This window comes from Sesamum indicum, linkage group LG5 (assembly GCF_026168435.1).
Source record: "Sesamum indicum cultivar Baizhima isolate 11 linkage group LG5, ASM2616843v1, whole genome shotgun sequence".
Taxonomy (NCBI): Eukaryota; Viridiplantae; Streptophyta; class Magnoliopsida; order Lamiales; family Pedaliaceae; genus Sesamum; species Sesamum indicum.
The window spans coordinates 16,439,801-16,460,310 of NC_142661.1; the positions used below are offsets into that span (position 1 = coordinate 16,439,801).

At 36.7% G+C, this 20,510-nt stretch overlaps 3 protein-coding genes across 9 annotated transcripts; all 3 read right to left on the bottom strand.

The window, feature by feature from the left end:
* Positions 1–137: 137 nt before the first annotated feature.
* Positions 138–4,818, bottom strand: LOC105161875 (uncharacterized). 6 transcript variants are annotated; one of them, XM_088880763.1, is made up of 3 exons: positions 4,632–4,818; positions 2,964–3,078; positions 138–2,826 (listed from the first exon to the last, which is right to left on the bottom strand). In XM_088880763.1, exon 3 carries the CDS (start codon positions 2,718–2,720, stop codon positions 351–353), a length of 2,370 nt encoding a protein of 789 aa, XP_088736889.1. In that variant the 5' UTR covers positions 2,721–2,826; positions 2,964–3,078; positions 4,632–4,818; the 3' UTR covers positions 138–350. The 6 variants fall into 6 exon arrangements, with proteins under 6 accessions (XP_088736889.1, XP_011078023.1, XP_088736888.1 ...); XM_011079721.3 differs by having other exon boundaries at positions 2,964–3,098; XM_088880762.1 differs by having other exon boundaries at positions 4,585–4,818.
* Positions 4,819–6,544: 1,726 nt separating this feature from the next.
* Positions 6,545–12,183, bottom strand: DWA1 (DWD (DDB1-binding WD40 protein) hypersensitive to ABA 1). Its single transcript, XM_011079722.3, has 13 exons — positions 11,887–12,183; positions 11,760–11,791; positions 11,570–11,659; positions 11,259–11,329; positions 10,630–10,675; positions 9,970–10,030; positions 9,283–9,336; positions 9,099–9,179; positions 8,558–8,597; positions 8,312–8,424; positions 7,746–7,856; positions 7,019–7,135; positions 6,545–6,798 (listed from the first exon to the last, which is right to left on the bottom strand). Exons 1-13 carry the CDS (start codon positions 12,070–12,072, stop codon positions 6,709–6,711), a joined length of 1,092 nt encoding a protein of 363 aa, XP_011078024.1. The 5' UTR covers positions 12,073–12,183; the 3' UTR covers positions 6,545–6,708.
* A 925-nt stretch (positions 12,184–13,108) lies between these two features.
* Positions 13,109–20,302, bottom strand: LOC105161878 (telomere repeat-binding factor 4). 2 transcript variants are annotated; one of them, XM_088880822.1, is made up of 7 exons: positions 20,210–20,302; positions 19,218–19,524; positions 17,988–18,202; positions 16,074–16,158; positions 14,884–14,967; positions 13,655–13,928; positions 13,109–13,537 (listed from the first exon to the last, which is right to left on the bottom strand). In XM_088880822.1, exons 2-7 carry the CDS (start codon positions 19,365–19,367, stop codon positions 13,506–13,508), a joined length of 840 nt encoding a protein of 279 aa, XP_088736948.1. In that variant the 5' UTR covers positions 19,368–19,524; positions 20,210–20,302; the 3' UTR covers positions 13,109–13,505. The 2 variants fall into 2 exon arrangements, with proteins under 2 accessions (XP_088736948.1, XP_011078025.1); XM_011079723.3 differs by lacking the exon at positions 20,210–20,302 and having other exon boundaries at positions 19,218–19,839.
* Between the last annotated feature and the right edge of the window lie 208 nt (positions 20,303–20,510).

Below are 20,510 nucleotides of genomic sequence, written 5' to 3' on the forward strand. Positions count from 1 at the left end.
GCTCTCAAACAGGTGTAAACTTGCTAAAACTTAAACCATTAGTCCATCCTTTGATCCCTGAATTCATAACTGTCCTGCTTCAAAGAACCTGTGGAGGAAAAGTCACCATACTATACAGTTGAGGAACTGTAAGCTCCTTGTTGCTTGGCTTGAAGATAGAATTTCATAGCTAAGTTACAAATGTTTAACAGCTTTATAAGACAAAGTATTCTGGTTTTCATGGACAGGTCACACACCCTGTTCCTGTCTTTCTAATATTTATATTTATACATTACAACGACAAAAACTACTTCAACTTGTGTCTTGCCTGATACACTTTAGTCCTCTGGGAATCTCCAGAGATTAGACATCTACCTATCAGTCCCCTCCAAATCTACAAACTCTTTTGGAGCACTACTACTGCTCTCATATTTCACAAAGTTACCCTTCTTTATAGCCGACTTGGGTGGTGGACGATCAACTTTAGGGTCCATGTTTTTCTTGGTTTCCATCTTTTGTTTGCCAGGGTAATACAAGTCATCAGGATTCAGAGGTAGGGAAGCAGGATCGAGTTCAAAGGAACCCACAGGCACTCCCTCTCTTTCAGCGCCTGTCATTTTGAAACAGGGAATACGGTGGGAGAACTTCAATAGTTCACTGGAGCCTATAAGAAAACAGTCAGTCTCAGTGTGCCGACTTCTCTGGAAAAGGCTCAGAAATCCTCTCACTTTATCCAAGTAACAAACTCTTATGCCAGAAACTGCAACAAAATCTGAGAGCACCTCCACGAGCTCATATTTATACTCTTTATGATTTTCTGGGTTGGTGCTCCAGCTCAAATCCCAATCCTTGAAAAGAGCCCAAATTTCCCCCTTTCTGGGGTATATGCTAAAAGAACCTCTCTTCTTGCCTTTCCCAAAGTTCACTTGATGAGAGAACGTAAGAAGAAGTGATGTTTTTTCAGTTTTGCCAAGCTTAAAACTGCCGGAACCAACAGGTAACACACCATTTATCCATTTCTCATAAGCTTCATCCATAGGATCAGGTTCCAACCATGTGATGCTCAATTCAAATGGAGAAGCACAAACCTTCCTCACCTTAGCATAGAATCTTGGCATGCCATCAACTGAATCATAACAAGCCCAGAATTGATTTACAGCAAAACAGCTTTCATTTCGATTTTTGTCAAAATCACTAAATTCTGGGTCTCCACAGTCACAAATGTCCTTACCTAAATTAGTACTAGAATATGAATCTCGATCAGAGTCACTTTTGATTTCAATTGTATCAGCATGAATTCCCGACATACCACCGCCTTTTCCTCTTGCCTTCACTTCTTTGTCACAGTAACCATCCTTGTCTTGCAAACTTTCTTCAGGTTTAACAGTTCCCATTTCTTTACTTTCCACAGTCATCCTCTCATTTCCATTATCTTCTGATGATTTGTTTGCTTGCGGTCTCTTGAGAGGACCTGGAAGGTCATCATCATCATCACCTTCATTGTAGGATACATGTTGCCTTTTCCGAGATGATCTCCGCAAATGGACACGACTCGCTCCAGAATTCACATCAGTTGCCGGGTTGCAGAAATTATCCTTAATGGTCACATCTTCTAGATCAGATTCACTTGTGCTGTCACAACTGTCACTAGATTCCACTACAAGCTTCCTGCCCCTTCTCCTGCTCTTATTTTTTAGGTTCCCTGTTCCTCTATTATTTGCATCACCATTGCATGCTCGACCTTCCTTCCCACCCTGCCAAGAATTGACATTGCAGCCATCTGATCCTTTTGCTTTCAAATGCTGACTGATGTTGGTACCACTTTCTAACCGTACACCTCTGCAAACACTACCCGTCCGAGCACCTGGTTCCGGGTGACCAGTTCTCCTGTTGGCATTCTGCTGAGATCCTACATATGATGCTGAAGATCCCTTGACATTTTGAACACCGGTTGTAAAATTACCCTGAGTTGGTACCCGTTGAAAAGCAGCAGATTGACTCACACCGGGTTTTGCAGGCACTTGTTGAGCATGTGGAGCCCAATTGGAGCCCGAGGCAACACCTTGAGCACTTATTTCATAAGCCGTGAAATTCTTTAAGCATTTCAGGCAGCGGAGAGTTGTATTCACCAATTTTCTAGGGTACTGGTATTTTATACTGCAAAATGGGCAGCTTGTCCAAAACACTTCCTGCCTGACAGATATGCTGGGCTGAGTTGCTTGACGTTGGTTCAGACTGCTAAGACCAACAGGAACAGTGTTCTGAGCTCCATATTGCTTGTAAAGTTGAGAATTTCTATTCATGTGATGGGGTGGAGGATTTACAAAAGCAGATCTAACCGTAACTCTAATCTTACTGTCATATAGAGATTTCTTTGTGGGGTCTGAAAGCACTGCATTTGCTTCACAAATCAGCTTAAATGCGGCCTCTGCACCAGGAAATCGGTTCTTATCAGGATGCAGAAAAAGAGCAAGCCGTCGGTATTGTTTCTTGATGGTCAACTCATCAGCCAAACTTTCAACTTGAAGGATTGCATACCAGTCCTTTTCTGATCCCAACATTCTCTTTTGAGCTGAACAGTGAACATCACAGATGCTTAGCAGCTGGGCAATATTCTCAAGTTCAGGGTAAAGACTCTGTGCTTTCAGTGCAACCTTTCGAGCCCCTTCAAAGTCATTATTTTCCATCTTATTCTCGGCGATTTGCTTGGCCCGGATGGCCTCATCTTTGTTGCAGTCCATTGCTAATATAAAGGTATAGCAGATCAAGCACCGAAGCTTCCCAAGCACACAAGAAAGGTAGAACTGAAAATGCTCTTGCTCAAACCATATCCTGAGTAGTTAAATTCTGCAACCGCATTGACAAACACATTTTCCCCAGAAAAAGTTACTTATAAGTTCATGCACTGTGGTCAATTTCTAAAAGCAACTTTGATAAGTAACAGTTAAGTTGTACAGAAAAGGTACAAGTTAGTATTACTATACCTAATATGAGGAGAACATTGGAATTCAACGCAGTCATTTAGTATTAACATCATGAGACCTAAAAGCTGCTTCTGAACATGACTGATCAAGCAACCATAATCCCAATAGGAGCTACCTGGCAGCCCAACAGTGATCCTATAACCATCAATATCCAAACGTGAACAACAAATAAAAAACCTGGCACAAATAAAAAATACGACTAATCAAAAGAATAGTATCAAAATGCAGAGCATCCTTCATTTTCATCTTTCAGTTGTTCAGTGTAATCAGATGTGTCTGAGTCAAGATGAATAAGAACTAATGTTCAAACAAACTCCAATGGGAGCATTTGTAACTGAATTCCTTGCCAATAACTTCTGATCATGCCGACAGAGAATCATGACTCAAGCTCCAAGTGCACACAATATTAACAGTAGTATTCTGTTCAATTGAAAACTTGCTAACCATCTTGTATAACTAATACAATGAAGATATTATTATATTCGTAAAATCATTTTCACCAAGAGTTTGCATGAGTTTAATAACTGAATCATGAATCTAGCGACTGATTGAATCGATAGATTGAATTGACATCACATATGCAAAATAGCAGTAAACATGAAACAAAAGCAAGTTAAGATGATAATAGAGAAAGAGACAGCATGTGCCGCCCGAAAAAGAACCAAAGTTCCTGACATAGATATTCAAATACCAAGCATATTCCAGTTATAACTAAAATAACCCGTACCGAAAAATGCAATCTGTGCGACATCTAAGACATTCCAAGCTAGTTTCTGAAAATAGAAGAGATATTCATATCATCCCCAGCTCTACTCTTTTGCATACATTATTTCCATCTCTTATCACCGTCCACTGGGATTGCATATGAGCAGGATGTTGGGCGAGAAAAGAATAAATTTCTGTTCCCACTCCCCACATTACATTCAAAGACTGACCCCCGTTTGCTTATATTTGGTTGATCTAGTAATCATTTTAGGTGGTAAACTAAGATCAAAATAAGTGTTATTCTTCAAAGTGCCAAAAATTGAACAAGAAAGCAGATTGTCATTTCCCTCCAAAACAGAAAATTAGTGGCATTCAAGGTGAATGCCCAGATAAAACTTTTGGGGTCACGTCTCAAATATACAGCAAACCTGCATTACCAGGTTGGCAGAAACGGACACATGCATAAAGTATCAAAAATTACCACAAGAAAGCACATTATACATAAATCTAAAGCCCGTTTATAATATTCCAGATAGTTAACTGAAACTATCAGAAATCCTTCTTCCTCCACTTAATCCTCAAAAATCACCCAATATTCAGAGTAAAATGAAAACCATGAACCTGTATTCCAAAACACGATACGGGAAAGTATTACTTGCAAATCCCATTAATTCCAATAGGCGCATGAAATTGCAAACAATCGGGAAACGGAATTAAAAAAAAACAACGTCGAAGTCAAATAGGAATTGCAGATTAAAGAAAACCCTAGAAATGGACAAGACCATAAACCCACAAACTCATAAATCAAAGCATACAACCAAAGACAAAACAATTCGAGTGTTTCAACACTTGGAAGAGCAGATGACATGCTAAATAGCCGAACTAAATACGTTACATGCAGATATATATACACCACCTTTGTCTGGTCAGAGAATTGAGTGTAAGATCAACTGGAAAACTTACAGACATAGAGAGAAAATAACAGTAAAAGTTTTGACTAGAGGTTTGCTGCAAAAGAGAGGGAAGAAAATGGAGGGAAAGAAAAGAGAGTGAAAAATATTTGGGGGAGGAGTAGAGAGAAGAAAGAGAGGAGGACCCCTGAATTCCTCTGAAATTTCATTTGCCCCAAAACTATGTGTGATTTTCATTTGGAAGGGGAAAAAGGGATTTTGTGGTTTCAAAGAACCTAAGGGCCATGGAACAAACTATACTTGGGCTCCAATGGGCCTGGGCCAACTTTTGTTGACACAGGTTGGTTGGGCCAGCCCATTGAGCTTTAATGTTGTGGTTTAGCCTTTGTTGTTCTGAATTTGGGTTGATCCAAGATCCACCACTCCCAATATCTAAATTGGATAGTCATCCAAGATTTACGGGCTACTCTATCAACTTGAACATGACGCTTTTTGTATCATTGTTCTACAACTTTTTGCTTTCTCAATTTTGAATTTTTTCCTATTCAAGTATATTGAATAATTCGCTATTATTAATGGGCACTTGGAAGCCACATTAGGCATTTTTTGTATGGTGACAAGGTGGCATAACACTAACTGGATAAAGTTTCAATTTTTTGTTACAAAACTAATTTCAACCCTAGTCCACCCACTTCAAAATTTATCAACTCTTATTATTTCAACTACCAATATAAGTTGTTAATAGTTTGTAAGAATTTTTACATACATTATAGAATTTAGGCCTCGTGTAATAGAATTAAGCATGATGAGATTGAATGGCATGAAAAATTGAATTATAATTAATCTGGTGTTTGGTTAAACAGATTATAAAATATGATTAAATGTACAAAGACCATTAAGAGTATTTTTCAAAATTATTTTTTATTTTAAAACTGTAGTTTGTGAAGAATTATAAAAGATATAAAAGAAAACACCTCTCAGTATTTATTAAAATATAATTTTTAAAATAAAATGTTTGTGGGATATATTCCATCTACCCCCACCCCCCAATTCATATAAGACAGAATCAGACGTTCAATGAGAGAGAGAGAAGAAGAAGAAGACGGTGGAGGGCATTTAGATAACAAAATTTTGTAATTGTACTTTCAATAATAGATGGGATTATGTATAGAGGTGAGTTATACTATCTCATAACCAAACTTGGTCTTAATAAAACTCTTATATGAGAAATCAAACATGTAATTATGCATTATAAAACGTGAACCAAATGAACAGGCAGCGAAGAGTACGCAAATGGACCGTGGATGGTGGTCATGGTAGATTCGAGTCTCCTTTTCAAAGAAGCCAACACTTCTATCGTGTTGCATTTTCTCCCCCAACCCAATACTAACGGAGCAATTCAAGAAGAACGATTGGGGTCATACTCTATCCTTTCTACAATGCCCATAGACGAAGTGCTTCGTTTCATAACTAAATGAGCATTGGAGCAAGCAAGCAAAACCTTCAATATAGCAGCTTTCCCCTCAGCCTATTTTCTTTTCGCTTAAACTCCCCCAATTGGGGGATTAATTGATTGGACACCCAAGAACCATAATCTGTCCTATGAACATATTCTACGATGATAGATAAGGTGGGTAGTTTATCTGGGGCGCATGCCTCCTAAAGAGTAACAAAAGTTTGCCAAGGTAAGCTCAAGCTAACATTCTGCTCATGAGCCTAATGGTAACAAACCCAATTTGTTTCTTTCATTTTTTTTCTGGCCTCCAACGTGCTCTCAAGAATTTCAAATTAGATTGCTTGAATCGCACATAAATTCAATGATCAAACTCTACTCGGGAACAGGAGGAAAAAGGAGAAAGATAAGGGGGTAAAAGAAAAGAAAACACATTTGAGTAGGAGCATGAAAGATTATAACACATATCAAGGCAAAAATAGCAGATTTAGCTGCTCAAAGTGAAGAAAATATGACCGAAGAAAAGTAGTACTCCAAATACACGACTCAAAAGCACAATATGTTTATCATATCCAAAGGCAGCACAAAATTCTTTACCTATCAATAAAAGTTTGGGGCATAGATGCCAAAACTCATAAAATTACAGTTGATAATGATCAACGTGCTTCGATGCTACTTATAGCCCTCTACAGCGGAATGTACACAAATGGCTTCCGAATTGTGAGACTATGTCTACAAGCGCTCCATAACCAGATACAGCTGTTACCTGGAAAACAAACAGAAGATATGCATGAAGATGAGCAGATGTGTGGGCTTAACCTGAAACATGCAACTGAAAATTTTTCATAAAACGTCTGGTCTTTTGACAAAGTGTTTCAGTTAGGCAATGAAATCAACAGGCATATGTCAGCAAAAATATAGTAGCAGAAGCAAAAAAGTTACACCAAAAAATATCGCAAAGAAGAAGGTATTAAAAGAGGACTTACTCCGGAGGGATGCAAAGAAATGGAAAACGCAGATTGAGGAGCACATTGAATCCGTGAAAGAATTTCTCCTTTCATGTTTAATCGTGTAAGTAATTGTTCTGCTCCAACAGCTAAAATCTGAGGAAATAACAATCTTTGTCAGGGAGAAGAAGAACTGAAAGCAGAACAACATGAATGAAAACACAGCTGAGAAAGAAGTACAAACGCAGGCAATGGCCATATCAAATGTGGGGGCTAAAAATATCATAAGCATCACCAGCAAAGAGGGAAAAACATTTCCTGAAATATGTTCAAAGCTCAAGCTTTAATCAGCAACTATAATGCATGCAATGGAAGGCAACATAAGAAACAAAAATGATAAAGAATTTTCAACATGTAATTCTTCAAAGGAAATGTATCAATTTCAGCAGTGGGAAGTTATCGGATTTTACACCATGACAACTTTCTATAAATTTCTGCTAGTGAAGAGGGAATGATAAAGAGGGGAAGAAGGGGCGGAGGAGATATACAAACATTAGACTTTGGAAGTAAAATTACTCAACCAAGTCAGAACAGCCTTCATATGTGTATCAAGAAATCAATATGATTCAAACACGGTGCTTCAATGAATATCCTGTTTAAGGGAACAGTTGGACCCATAAATATTGGCCTCTGAAAAATACAATGAGCTCTGAGCTAACTGACAGGGAAAACTATATGGACCAGTATGAAGATACGACAGACTCACTTGATTTTCATCAAATAGAACATCTTGGACAGGAGCACGAGTTCTGGCCCTTGAAACCCATTCACGAGCAGGAAGATTCCAAAGTGATAAGGACTGGCCCTTTCCACAAACCTGTAAAAGTTAAGATATATGAGAGGTCGTATGATGGGTTCAAAAGTATTGCTACTGCATGTTCACCAGAACAAGTTCATAGGTTTACTCCAAAACTATAAACTAAAGGTGGAGTTGAGGAAAAAGGTATTCTTCTGTAACCCCTATCGCCGACATGGATAGGAAAGTCTACATTAATCTAGTTAACTAAACTTATTAGCTAGTTGCAACTAGAAAAGTAAACAAAATCAATTTTTCTCTAGGAAGTATGGAAAATTTGTTTGGTTGCCACTAAAAGAAAGCAAATCACAAGTACAAGGAAGTAGCTGGAGACAAAGTATTTCTCTGTCTTGTCTATGCATGTACCTATCAATCTATAATGTAATATCAGGCATTAAAATTGGAAGTAAAGATATACACAGCAGCAACGGAAACAAATGGTCACTATTCAAGATCTTCAGTGCATGATCTCTTACCAACCAGCTCTCACTTGAATCAAGAGCAATGCAACTGACACATGGAAATGATACTTCTGATTTCTCATCCTTTTCTGGATCAATTACTTGGATACACTTCCCACTTTTGCAATCTACACAACATCACAACTCAATCAAGTCAAATGTATTGATAAACAAATGGACGAGCTACACAGCTCCTAATTAGACAAGCAGCACAAACACAAGAAACATGCAAGATGGTCAGAGCCGCAGTAAATTAGGTACCCCATATGCGTGCAGTACCATCTTCTGAACCAGTTATGACCTGAAATACAACCAAGAGAAGGTGAAATAAACAACAAACTTTAAACATAGAAGTCCCAAGTACAACTTCAGTTTATACACAAATATCCCCAGCTTCAGCTTCCTTCCGAACAAATCTTAGCATAAAGCACTTACTATTAGACCATTTAGCATTGACATATTTCTGATCTTTCCAGTAACTTCAGTTTCTCAAATATTCGAAGCCACTGGGAGTTCTATTACCAACCTTTGTTTCTTTCATTTTTCTTTTTCTGACTTTTCTGTGATTTGGAAGATGGGGTTGGGATTAGGATGGGTGGCAATTCATTTCAGGAAAAAATTATGCAAAATGTATGGTAAGCATTAATCAGTTTTGATCCATAAAAATATATTGCTGTATGAATTATGAAACACTATAAAACGAAAAGGAAAGGAAAGCTGAAACTGAACTACCTATAGATTAACATTAGGTTCAGAACATTCAATATAAAAGAGTACCAAGACGAACAAGGAAAAGTATGACCTGATGGCTCAAATTGCAGGAAACAATACAATGTAGATAGTTTGAATGCCCTTTGAAAATCATCTTGACCTGGCATTTCTCCTGATCGCCAGGGCACAAATTATTAAAGATGTCAGCTATTCGCACTTCCTTTCAAGTTTATTTTCAGTGAACACAAGAAAAAAAATCATATCATAATGCATACCATATCCCAGCAATACGCATAAGAATCTCCAGCAGCAGAATATACGGATCCACTCTACAACCAATGACGAAATCTATATAAATACATACTAGACATGAAAAACCGGCAGCATGAAAAAACAGGCGCAAGGTTAAGTACTCAAATTAATATGATAGGCTAATATAATCTGGGAAGTCAGTAAAACAAATAGTTTAGCCCTCAGTCCTAGGACCAAGATTAGCAAGAATTTAGCTCTGAGCATTACTTCATACAAGTCAATTGAATAGAAATTCATGCATGATCATTTATACCACAAAAATTCTCCCTTTTAGCTAGGAAAAATATAGCACTATCAAGTGACATGATCACAATCCAGATAGAGGTGTAAAGAAACTAGTCCTGTTATGTAGTGAGAGGTAAATATATGTGAATTTCTCAAGGGATCTGAAATTATGAATGAAATAACTCTGGTATAGCTTATTCCTAAAGTGACAGGATATATATATTATAGAAGAATGGCTTGCGTTCACTCGTTTCACTCTGTTCTCGTCTCCTAAAGCTACAAAAAATTTATCAGGTCTGTTCTCTGGATAAAAGATAAATCACCATATACTAAACATGTCAAAACAGTGGAATTTAAGGATATGCCGTTCAATATTAAAACTCAACAAGCAGCTTACTGTAGAAAAGAAGCAAAGGTATCCAAACCTTAGAATCAACTGCAATAGCATTATTTTCTGGAATTGGAGAGAGTGCACCCCACGGACCTCTGCACGAGAATAAATAATACAAGAAAGTTGGTGATAAACAACAAAAGAATAAAATACATGAAGCAACTGGCACTTGTGGATCTGGCAGACAAGCAAACTAGAGCAAATAAGACAATGGCATTTCAATACACTATAAGGTACAAGGATTATACGATATGGACATAAGGCACTAGTAGAATGAAAAAAGACAAGAAAACTCACATCAGCGAATGTAGGAGAAAGACAAGATAGATTTCTACTTGGTGGTGTGAAATTTAATTCCACACTTCACATGAAATAGGACAATCCTGCCAACGAATCCCAGAACACCATGTCCTATGTCCATCCAAACTATTCATTCCTCTTGAATCTTTAACCAGTCAAACATGAAGTTTGCATCATGCCAAATCATTCTATGATAAGATTATATAGATTCCAAGATCAGTCATATCGATTAACTTGTTGAGGGATTAATAGGGTTCTCAAGAATCTAATACATTGTAATAACCATCATGCAATATATATACATCCAAGACTTGACAGTGGACTGGACCACAAGAAAAGGCTTCCCTAAGCTAATTTTGCCATCTTAGAACCCATTTCAAATCAGATAACTAACTTCTGTTGAGGATTCACCAAGTCAAGTACTGGCTTCAACTTGCATCCTGCAAAAACAAATGAATGAAAAACAGGACAAGCAAGAAGTTAAAGCTATGTCTGATAGGATACTTCTATGGTTACAGGAAAAATTGAAGCAGAAAATTTTGTTAAAAATGTCTAACACATGATCAGAGGCTGATACCTCATGGCAAAGCTAGGAACCAAAAAGCATATAAGTAAAAGGGAACTTCATAAAATTTGACCTGTGACTGCCTTAAAATAAGCTTTTCTAGTGACCTCTGCACTTCACACTGGAGGCTATTTCCAAATGTCCAATATAGTTTTAGTTACCCTTTAGCATTAGTTCTGATTAAGTTGTATAGTGCGCGTTGAGTTTTGGAACTTCAACTAGGTATAAAACCACAATATAGTTTTAGTTACCCTTTAGTATTAGTTCTGATCTAAGCTGTAAAGTACGCGTTGAGTTTTGGAACTTCAACTAGTTCAAATTCCAGCAGAGGAAGCAAGAGGAAAATAACTAATACAAAATGCCTTAGAATTACAGCACTAGCAAGTTTAACATGGCATAATCAAATCATGCAAAGATTGTTCCTAGAAGAGCCTCTTTTAATCTAAATGATGGATTACCTTGCACAGGTGCTTCACTTCCTAAAATTTCTTTCCATTTCCATCCTCGAATCCGACCATCATCGCCACAACTAGATAATGCAGACAAAGTCAACAGATATTATGACAGAAACAAATTCCTCGAGATAAAAATTGTATTTTACATATGATGAGACCCTTAATACAATAACCATATATAACTGTCCTATAAAAAGAATCTAGTGTGCACCACAAGAAGCTGCACTCTGAATAATACAAGACAAGAACATCTCCCACCAGTAAAAGCACACAACAACGAGAAGCAGTAACCAGTCAAGAATATGAACTAATACCTCAACAACAAAGAATCATCGTAAAACTTAACATCATAAGCCGGTCCATCGTGCCCTTGAATCATAAAATCCGGTTCCGCCACTAACCAACTTCACAAAAACACAAACCCGTTTACCCAGACATCCAATATGCATAAATAATTAGCAAAAGAATATCAAACAAACTAATGCAAAAATAAATCAAACTCACTTTTGACTTCTCCCACTTCCACAACCCATCGCCTGCCACCCACAAAAGAATAAAGGTCAAACAAGTTCAGAACAAAAATTCAGTGCAGTGTACACATAAACCATCAAAAAAAAAAGTGAAAAATTACGAGGCAAGAGGAAATGGAGTAGGAGGCAATGGAGCCATCGCTCGAGGCGGTGACGATGTGGTCGAAATTGGGGTTAGGGTTAGTGTTGGGAGCAAAGGCGGTCCGGAAAACTGTCCGGGAAAGGGTTTCTCTCTCCTGTAAAATGGCGTCTCTGTACAAGTCTTCGTCCCAATTTCTGCAATCCATTTGTTCCACTACCGTTTCCGGTTCCTCCACTCCTTCCCGGGTTCACACAGACCTGTGCTGCTGGACTGTGAACTGTTAGGGCGGAAATTTGAGGGGAATTGGCGCGCTACACAACGACGACGTTTGCTGCTTGTTAACCCATTTTTTTTCTTAAATAATTTTATAATTATATTAATATTTTTTAATAACAACACACATCTAATGTAACTCAAACACATGACATCTAATTCATTTACGAAATCTCAAGGCACCCTTCAACATTTTGAGTACATTGGCTTATAAGATGTTTGTTTTTATCAGTAGAAGTAAAAAGAATGAATTTATTTATAAGTATTTTTTACGATATTGTTGGAGTCATGAGACGATGAATTCATCTTTTAAATAAAATAAAATCACAAAACTTATAAAATATTTGTAATAAAAATCTTATAATTATGTCTTATTTGATTTGTGTGATAAAGATTAGGAATGACGAGATTAAATGCGATGAAAAATAAAATAATAATTAATTTCATCATTCATTATATGATATTGAATTTTACGTTCGTATTATATGTGTAAAATCTCATCATTCTTTAATGGTCAATAATAATTACGTGTATTGTATGTGTAAAATCTCATATGATAAATTTAATATCATGTTTAGTTGAAGAAATTAAAAAAATATAATAAATATAAATTGACCATTGAGGATATCTTTTTTCAAAGCATTTTCAATTTAACATTGTAGCTTATAAATAATTACAAAAGATTAAAAAAAAAACTATCAATAATTACTGAAATATAATTTTTAAAATAATAATTCTTGTAAAAAGATAATTTTTTTTTTTTTGTGTGCATTCATATAAAGCAAAAGTTCAAAATAGGCATTCAAAGCAATAATAATAATAATAATAAAAGCTAAGGTTTTATGGCAAAAATGTCATCTTTATTGTTAGTGAGCTTAAAATGGTTAAATTATAGTTTAAGACAGGTGAGATGCGTTTTTATTGGCTTGGGAAAAGGAGAAACATTCTCAATCCCATTAAAAAAACGCTGAACAATGAAACACGCCATATCTATTATAGAAATAGAGAATGATTTTCTTAAAGAAAACGAAGAAATATGGAAGTCTTACATACAAGAATGCTTCAAACATTTCAAGAAAGATTGGGCATTTCTCTTTTATCTTCAAGCCCAGCATTTCAGTTGCCAACTCAACTCCGGTCATTTGGAACACAGCTTGCTCAGAGATCATCAGTGTACTGGAAATCTTGCTAATCAACTCGACTCGTTCACACTTCTACGACCCAAGGCCAAGCTTGAAACATCTCGTGATTTTCTCATAAACGAATAATTAATGCAATAGAAGATAGATTCGCTTCATTTCCAGAAGTAAAGCGAACACATAATATTTATTTACAGAATTTCTGAAAGAAGGGATCAGTAGTAACCTATGCCATTAGCACAATTTCACCATGTGCGCCTGTCAACGTGAAGAAAAGAAGAGACGTATTACGATTCTTCAAGAAAATAAAACTACTGAAAGGAAGATGAGTTATAATTCTAAGGAAGAGAAAAGGGTAAAGAAAGTAGTTTTTACTTTGATAGACACAATCTGTGGCAAACTGCAGGAGAGATTCCATGTCTTCAGCCATTGTAGAAACCCTTTCTGCCTCTTTCACAGCTTCGGCAGCCACAAATGATTTGTTTTCAGCTTCAGCAATTTTGTAAGCAGCAGAAATTGCAGCATCTTCAACTGTATCTCCAAGATACCCAATGCTCTGAACTTGTCTGGGCCGTGTATCTGTCTGTCTCATGGCGGGGCTCTTTGCATCTACCTGTGAATCTCTTTTTAATCTGTAGCAATTCTGAACCTGGAAGTGAAAAGCTCAAGATTGGAATGGATGTGAGGCTAAACGAGGAAAAAGTTTTAATGTTAAAGACTTCATATGAGCAGCACAAGAAAGCCCGCCCTTATCATTATCGAGGAAGCCAAGACTCGAGTTGCCAATACAATGACAAGAAAATAAAACAAAGTGATTCCACCAATTACAACTTGGCCTTTCAACAACCACCATGGAAGTTGAACGATAATTTGAACACAGGAAGATGTACAAAAAGGAATATCCAGAGATCCAAACAAGATAAAATGCTAACATACTCATTAATGCAACCTGGTTTAGCTAATTTTGTAAAAGAACTGATTTAGTTACATTTATAATCCAATCAGGTGTTTATAGCAGTGGTGGGGTCGGCTAGTGGTTCACTACGTACAATTTTATAACCCTCTGATGTCAGGGATAATTTGCATAATCAATTACTGAAGTTCACTAAATACACCACTTTTAAGAAATATAAAAGAAAAAAAAAGAAAACAAGAAATAGAAAACCTTGAGTTCATTTTCATACAAGTTGGAGAGGCAAATACTAATTCTGCCCCTGTCATTATTACAGAAGCATCGTTAATATGCAAAGCATAAACATAAGTGCAAGAAGGTGGCTATTTTCTTCAATTCTTGTAGAGGATAGATATGTTGATGTAAATGTGAGATATGTAATTCTTGACATTTTAGAATCACGCCATTCAATCAAGACAATTTTCAGGAGTCACGTAACTACTGGTAATTTCATCAACAAAAAGTTCAGATCACCAGGTGAACTGCAAACCAATATCTGACAGAAGAGAAACGAAAACATGCAGAAATATTAAACTGGAAGTCCTCAAAATGACACAACATCGTCTAGAAGTACAATTGCAAGTGCATTTCAGTGTAAAACCTACAACCTAGCACTAGGCAGATCAGGTTAAGTGATGAGAAGCAGAATCACCTTTTCAAGTTTGTTTTGTTGCACAAGCCTCCTCAATCTAGAAGTCAACACCCTTTTGAAATTTTGTGGAACCTCCTGCCGTTGCTGTATGAAGTGTAAGAAAACAGAAAAGGAAAAATACTTATCTTTTGCAATCAACAATATGAGAATAAATCAAAATATATCAAATTTTCAGAATGGGAGAGAGACAAAATGGTTTGAGAACAATGCATTCTCGACATACATTGTGCATGAGTTCTGAATCGACAATATAAGTATAAATCCAATATCTTATTCAGCACAAGAGGTTTTACACAGTGGACGAAAAATTGGTATAAAACAGTGCATTATCAAAACATATCGTGCATGAGTAAATATTTCAATTAATCCAAAAAGCTTCCTTACTTTCTTATCCACAGAAATACACAAGGACTCCTATTCTAAATATATGATCTACAATTGACAAAATCTACAAAGGATTCTTTAAAGTTCTGTATAAAATGGGGTTAAAATTTCAACACATAGTTCTCTCTCACCAAAGACACACAAGTGGCCTCGTAAGCAATTTATAAAGATCATAGCGGCTGTTAGAGTCAAATCAGAACTAAAGGGGGGAAGAAATGGTTATGCATCACAGATATTGACACTCCTCTTCTTTAACAGGAAACATCAAGTATGATCAGCCAGGAAAAGAAAAAGAAAATCAAAGACTTTCAGATAGATCTCATAGAGTTCAATTCTTGTTCTCGAGCTTCTAAAGAAAATATTTGTTAAAAATTAGAGACCGGGAGCAACATTGACATACTGGAACCAGCAATACGTGCAACAATCAAGTCTTCTTATGAGGCGAAGGAATCAAAATACAAGCCAAAGTCATGTTATAAACATCAAGTCATCAAACTTCAAGAGATACTATTCAAATGCTAAAATCTGATTCCTTGCAAGTGTGCATTAGCAACAAGCAAAAATTGTTATCTGATATGTGTTCTTCCATTTGTAACTTCGGGTGATTATCCACGTAATCAACACACTTAGACACTGTACTTGCAGCGCTTTTATCAAGCATTAGTGGATACTCTATCTTGAGAACACAACTTTTATTCCATTCCAAAATGGTGGTCCTCCAGTGGTTCATTTTCAAACTAATTAGTACTTCTAACCAATCTAAGCAATACGTGGTATAGAAATCACTAACAATATTAGAGGCAAACCTCAATAAAAGTAGCAATTGCACTAGAATCTGATCCATTTGGCTCTTTAAGAGCAGACAACGCCTCAAATATCATTGCATTGTACCTGAAAAGAAAGCAATTGTGTCATGCATTTAAAGCCAAGGGCAAAAAGGCTACTAGAACATAGAAAGGGGGAAAAGGCAATGGCAGAGGATATGGGAAAATATATCCTGTTCAATTAAGATCGTGGATTTGGTAACATAATGGCTACAGAATTTCCAAGATTTGTCAAGACTTTGAGGTTCATTCCTCTTTCTTCCTTTCCTTTCAGCAATTTTAAGAGCGTTGGTCTTCACTTGCACCCAAGAATTGAATACGAAAATGAAAATACCCATTTTGCCCACCATCTTTCTGAAACACGGAACACGCACCTGATATACCAACATTCTGTAACACTAAACACCCACCTGATATACCAACATCATCATCGCTAATTAAACTCTAGCATAATGCAATACTACAACCAAACTTATAGCCATTGCAAGGTAAGATTTCTCAACCACTGTAATTATCATCCTAGTCTGACCACTCCTATCCCGCCCTAGAATTCCCCACCACCAAAGCAAAAGAAGAAACATTATTATCAATCTCGTCTTGTGCCTCCACCAGACCCTAAGAAAGATTGAGTAAATAGAATAATGTAATTCGGTTTGCTCAACAAAGCAGATAAAACTGTCACATCAAAGATAAATTATTTGGTCACTCCGGACTGTTTTTATCTACTGTATTCATCACAACGTCTACAGAAGGGCAAATATTTCCTTAGAAAATACCCAAGGACATTGCTCTAGAGGTCCATAGTAGATTCCCACCCATTAACATGGGCATTGGCAAAGTCAACCATAAATATGTGACTGTCATCAAAGAAATGAATGTAAAAGTTATTCAGAATGTTTTGCATGAAAAATCATGTACCAAAAGGGAGCTCCGTTATTTTTTCAAAGGTCATTGATTCTTGGAATCAACACAGCAAATTGCCTTCACAACTGTGATTCCCCAACTACAAATGGTTCTCTTCATTTATTTAAGCATGTCAAGCTGAAGCTTACAAGTGACCATGTATTTACTATGATGCATTCTTAAATGGAGAATTACCAGTGTTGATAAAAGTTAGGAGTATCAACTCCTCCAGTTTTGAGTTCATTTCTTCAAATAAAACCCGCATAACCAAAACTACTACATTTATACTGTTTCCTCTTCCTCCGTTCTTCGCACCCTCACTCTAGCTCATCCATGTATTATCCAGGGCTAAGCTAAAAAATATAACAAATCCTACATAATGGGAAAGAAGAACATCTAGAACAAAACCAACTTAGATACAAGTAAACCAACATAAAATTCCCTCGTAGCATTCAGTTGCTGCATCCAGTTTTGAATGTTCATTCACAAGAAATTTGAAGAAAAGTATTTGTAGAGTTCCTAACCCAATAACAGTTGAAACCATATAGCCATATGCTAGATACCCTTTCTCCTCGGCGCCTATTTAAAGTATTTTCAGCTGTGATTTTTTGCTTAACCAAGATGGTGAATATCATTTATGCATAAACAGTCTTATGCATTCACGAAAAGATACAAAATCACAAACTCATAAAACTGACTCCGTATGCAACCAACCTCATGCATACAACAAACATCTAATCAATAAATGGCCTTATGTGTTGGTCAGATTACAAGCTCATAAACTATCAGTCTAATGAATATATCAAACTGAACAGTCAAGAGTTGCTATGAACCCACCAATAGTATCTGCACCATTAAAATCTCCATCAAATTAGTGAGTCATGTGAGATCAAGCAATAACCACAGCACCATGCCGGAACAATAAATATAGAATATGATAGCATTTTTTATCTTTATCAACAACTCTGAATATAGCATAGAAGTATAGCTTACTTGGCCGCATTATTTCCTTCAGGTAAGGGCTTCGAGGAATCTAACATAACTACATCCGATGATGCATCCTGTGAAGAAGGAGTGACAGAAGCAGAGGTCTGTGTGATGGGCAGTGGAGTAGCAGGGGAATCAGTAGGATTTGCCTTCGCTTTTGGTGTCCTTGCTTTATCTCTAGGGCCTTGACCATTTGCCACACTCAAATTCCGCCATTTATCCTGCACAAGCCAAAGAAGACCACAGTTAGACCTGAATTAGTTCTATTTATCATAGAAGGTTTCATTTGTTTCAACAATATAATAGAGTAAATCACAACTCATAGTCAATAACATTGCTTTAAAGAGCACAATATATGCACATGCTCACGTTGTAGAAAGCCACATCTTAGTCTACAAACAGTAACAACATCCAGAATTAACGAACAAATTTATGTGAAAGGAACAAGAAATATGGAAAAATTGGGTTTTTGTCCCACCTAGGGAGGTGGTAAGAAATTTCTCCTCTCAGAGACACACCAATACAAGTTCCACATGAAACTCAGAACAGAACTAAAGAATGAAAATTATATAACAATCCAGAATATATGCACTTGGAACTTGGAAATACTTTTTTAATATATTGTTAGTGACTTAGTGAGATTATTATTTTTAATAATGTCCCTAGTACTGGGACTCAAATATTTCAAAAAAAAGTTAGTGGTTGAATAAGCATCCCAAGAAAACATATGTTTTGTATTACACATCGAGTCAGTTACTCACCATTGCAGTAGTTAGAAAATTCATTTAAACTAGCGCAAAGATTCTGAAAAGGTGCTTCTTTTTACCAAAACACAATGACACAATTTTTATAGAAAATTCTTCTCTTAACAAAGAGAAGATTACTTAAGTTTTTTATGGAAGTTCTCAGAGCGAGCCTTAGCAACTGTTGTCCTTTTGTTTTATAGCTAAAGTGAATGTTTGTTCCATTATTAGCAGGTGCATAGGCAATACCTCAAATCCATATCTAATTCATCTCTGTTCCAACCAGTTTCAAATTTTTCCATCAATTTATCCTCCCACAATGCCCAAATAGCAAGCACCAAGAGATAAACTTTAGAAACCAAACAGCAGCTATTCTATTAATATGCTCAGGAGCACCAAGAAATTATACAGCTAAGTAAAAGCACACCCAATATGTACATAAACAAGCAAGTGAATAGTCAGATATGCACAATACATAAATGTTAATTCATACCTTGAGATCAATGTTGGAGCGAGCAAAGAGGAGGTGGTTGAACTCAGGGTCTCTCTGAATATTCTTCCACTTACCGGCGCCGTGCTTCGCCACGCCGGCCCGCAGCGCTTCTTCTTCTTCCGATGTCCATTTCTGCTTCGGATTCCCCATCTCTTCTTTCCGAACTCAACGTGAAATCCCCTCCGCTGCCCCCCAAATCCTTACCGTGTTCTGCTACTTCTTCTGTTCAAATGAATCTTCTTCGAGTTTGCTACGAGGCGTACAGGCCTATCAAGATTTCCGCGACGGTGTTGCTGATAACGGGATCCTGGGAAAATCACAGTAGCTCAAGGTGATTCTCTGAAGTCTGAAGGGCCTTTGCAGAAAGTCGAGAATGGGAACAACTGTCGGGCCAAAAGAGGGACTTTTCGCCACGGATTTGAAGGTCGTCTTTATTGTATACTCTTTGACATATACACGTTATCTTAGACACTCTTTCTATGATTCTACTACAAAAGTAGTGGTCGAGTTCGATGCTAGCATGATTCTTGATAGATTTCAGTCTTGGAGATTCTTGCAAAATTGATCCGTTTCTTGGTGAAATTTACTGGGTTGTGTGTCCCACTTGCCGCAAATGCTTCAAATAAACACTTAATTTGTTCATTTTGAGTGTTTTGATTATTAGCTCAATTTTACCATTTATTTTTTTATTTATTTTAGTAGTTGGAGGCCCGGGCTTGTCCTCTATGCCCAGCACTAATCGTTGTTGGTCTTCAATTAATTTATAATGCATGAACATATATATACGGACATATATGAGACGGACACAACGACACAAAAAAATTTCAAAAAATTAAGACATTATATGGCATTGAGGCGGTTGTATATGATATATTTCTTTTATTATGTATGTTTTCAAATTTTCATAAAATTAAAATATAAAAACAATATCGAATAGGGAAGGGGCCGTGTATCGATGATGGGGGTTAGGGGGAGGGGGAGGAAAAGCGCACCTGGTAGTGGAGGTAGGGGTAGACGGCGGGAAGAGGGAGGGGGGACCAGAGCGATCTACTCGGTTGATGGGGGAGAGGGGCGGTCGACTAAGCGGGGAGGGAGGGGTTGCTATATATATATATTATATGTATATACATATATACTATAAATTATGATGCATGAATACGGATACGGCGACACGAAAATTATAAAAAGATTAGGACACGACACGGCTATATATAATATATTTTTATTAATATATTTTAGTTTTTCTTAAAATTAAAATATGCAATATAAAAAATATTAAGATAAAATATAAAA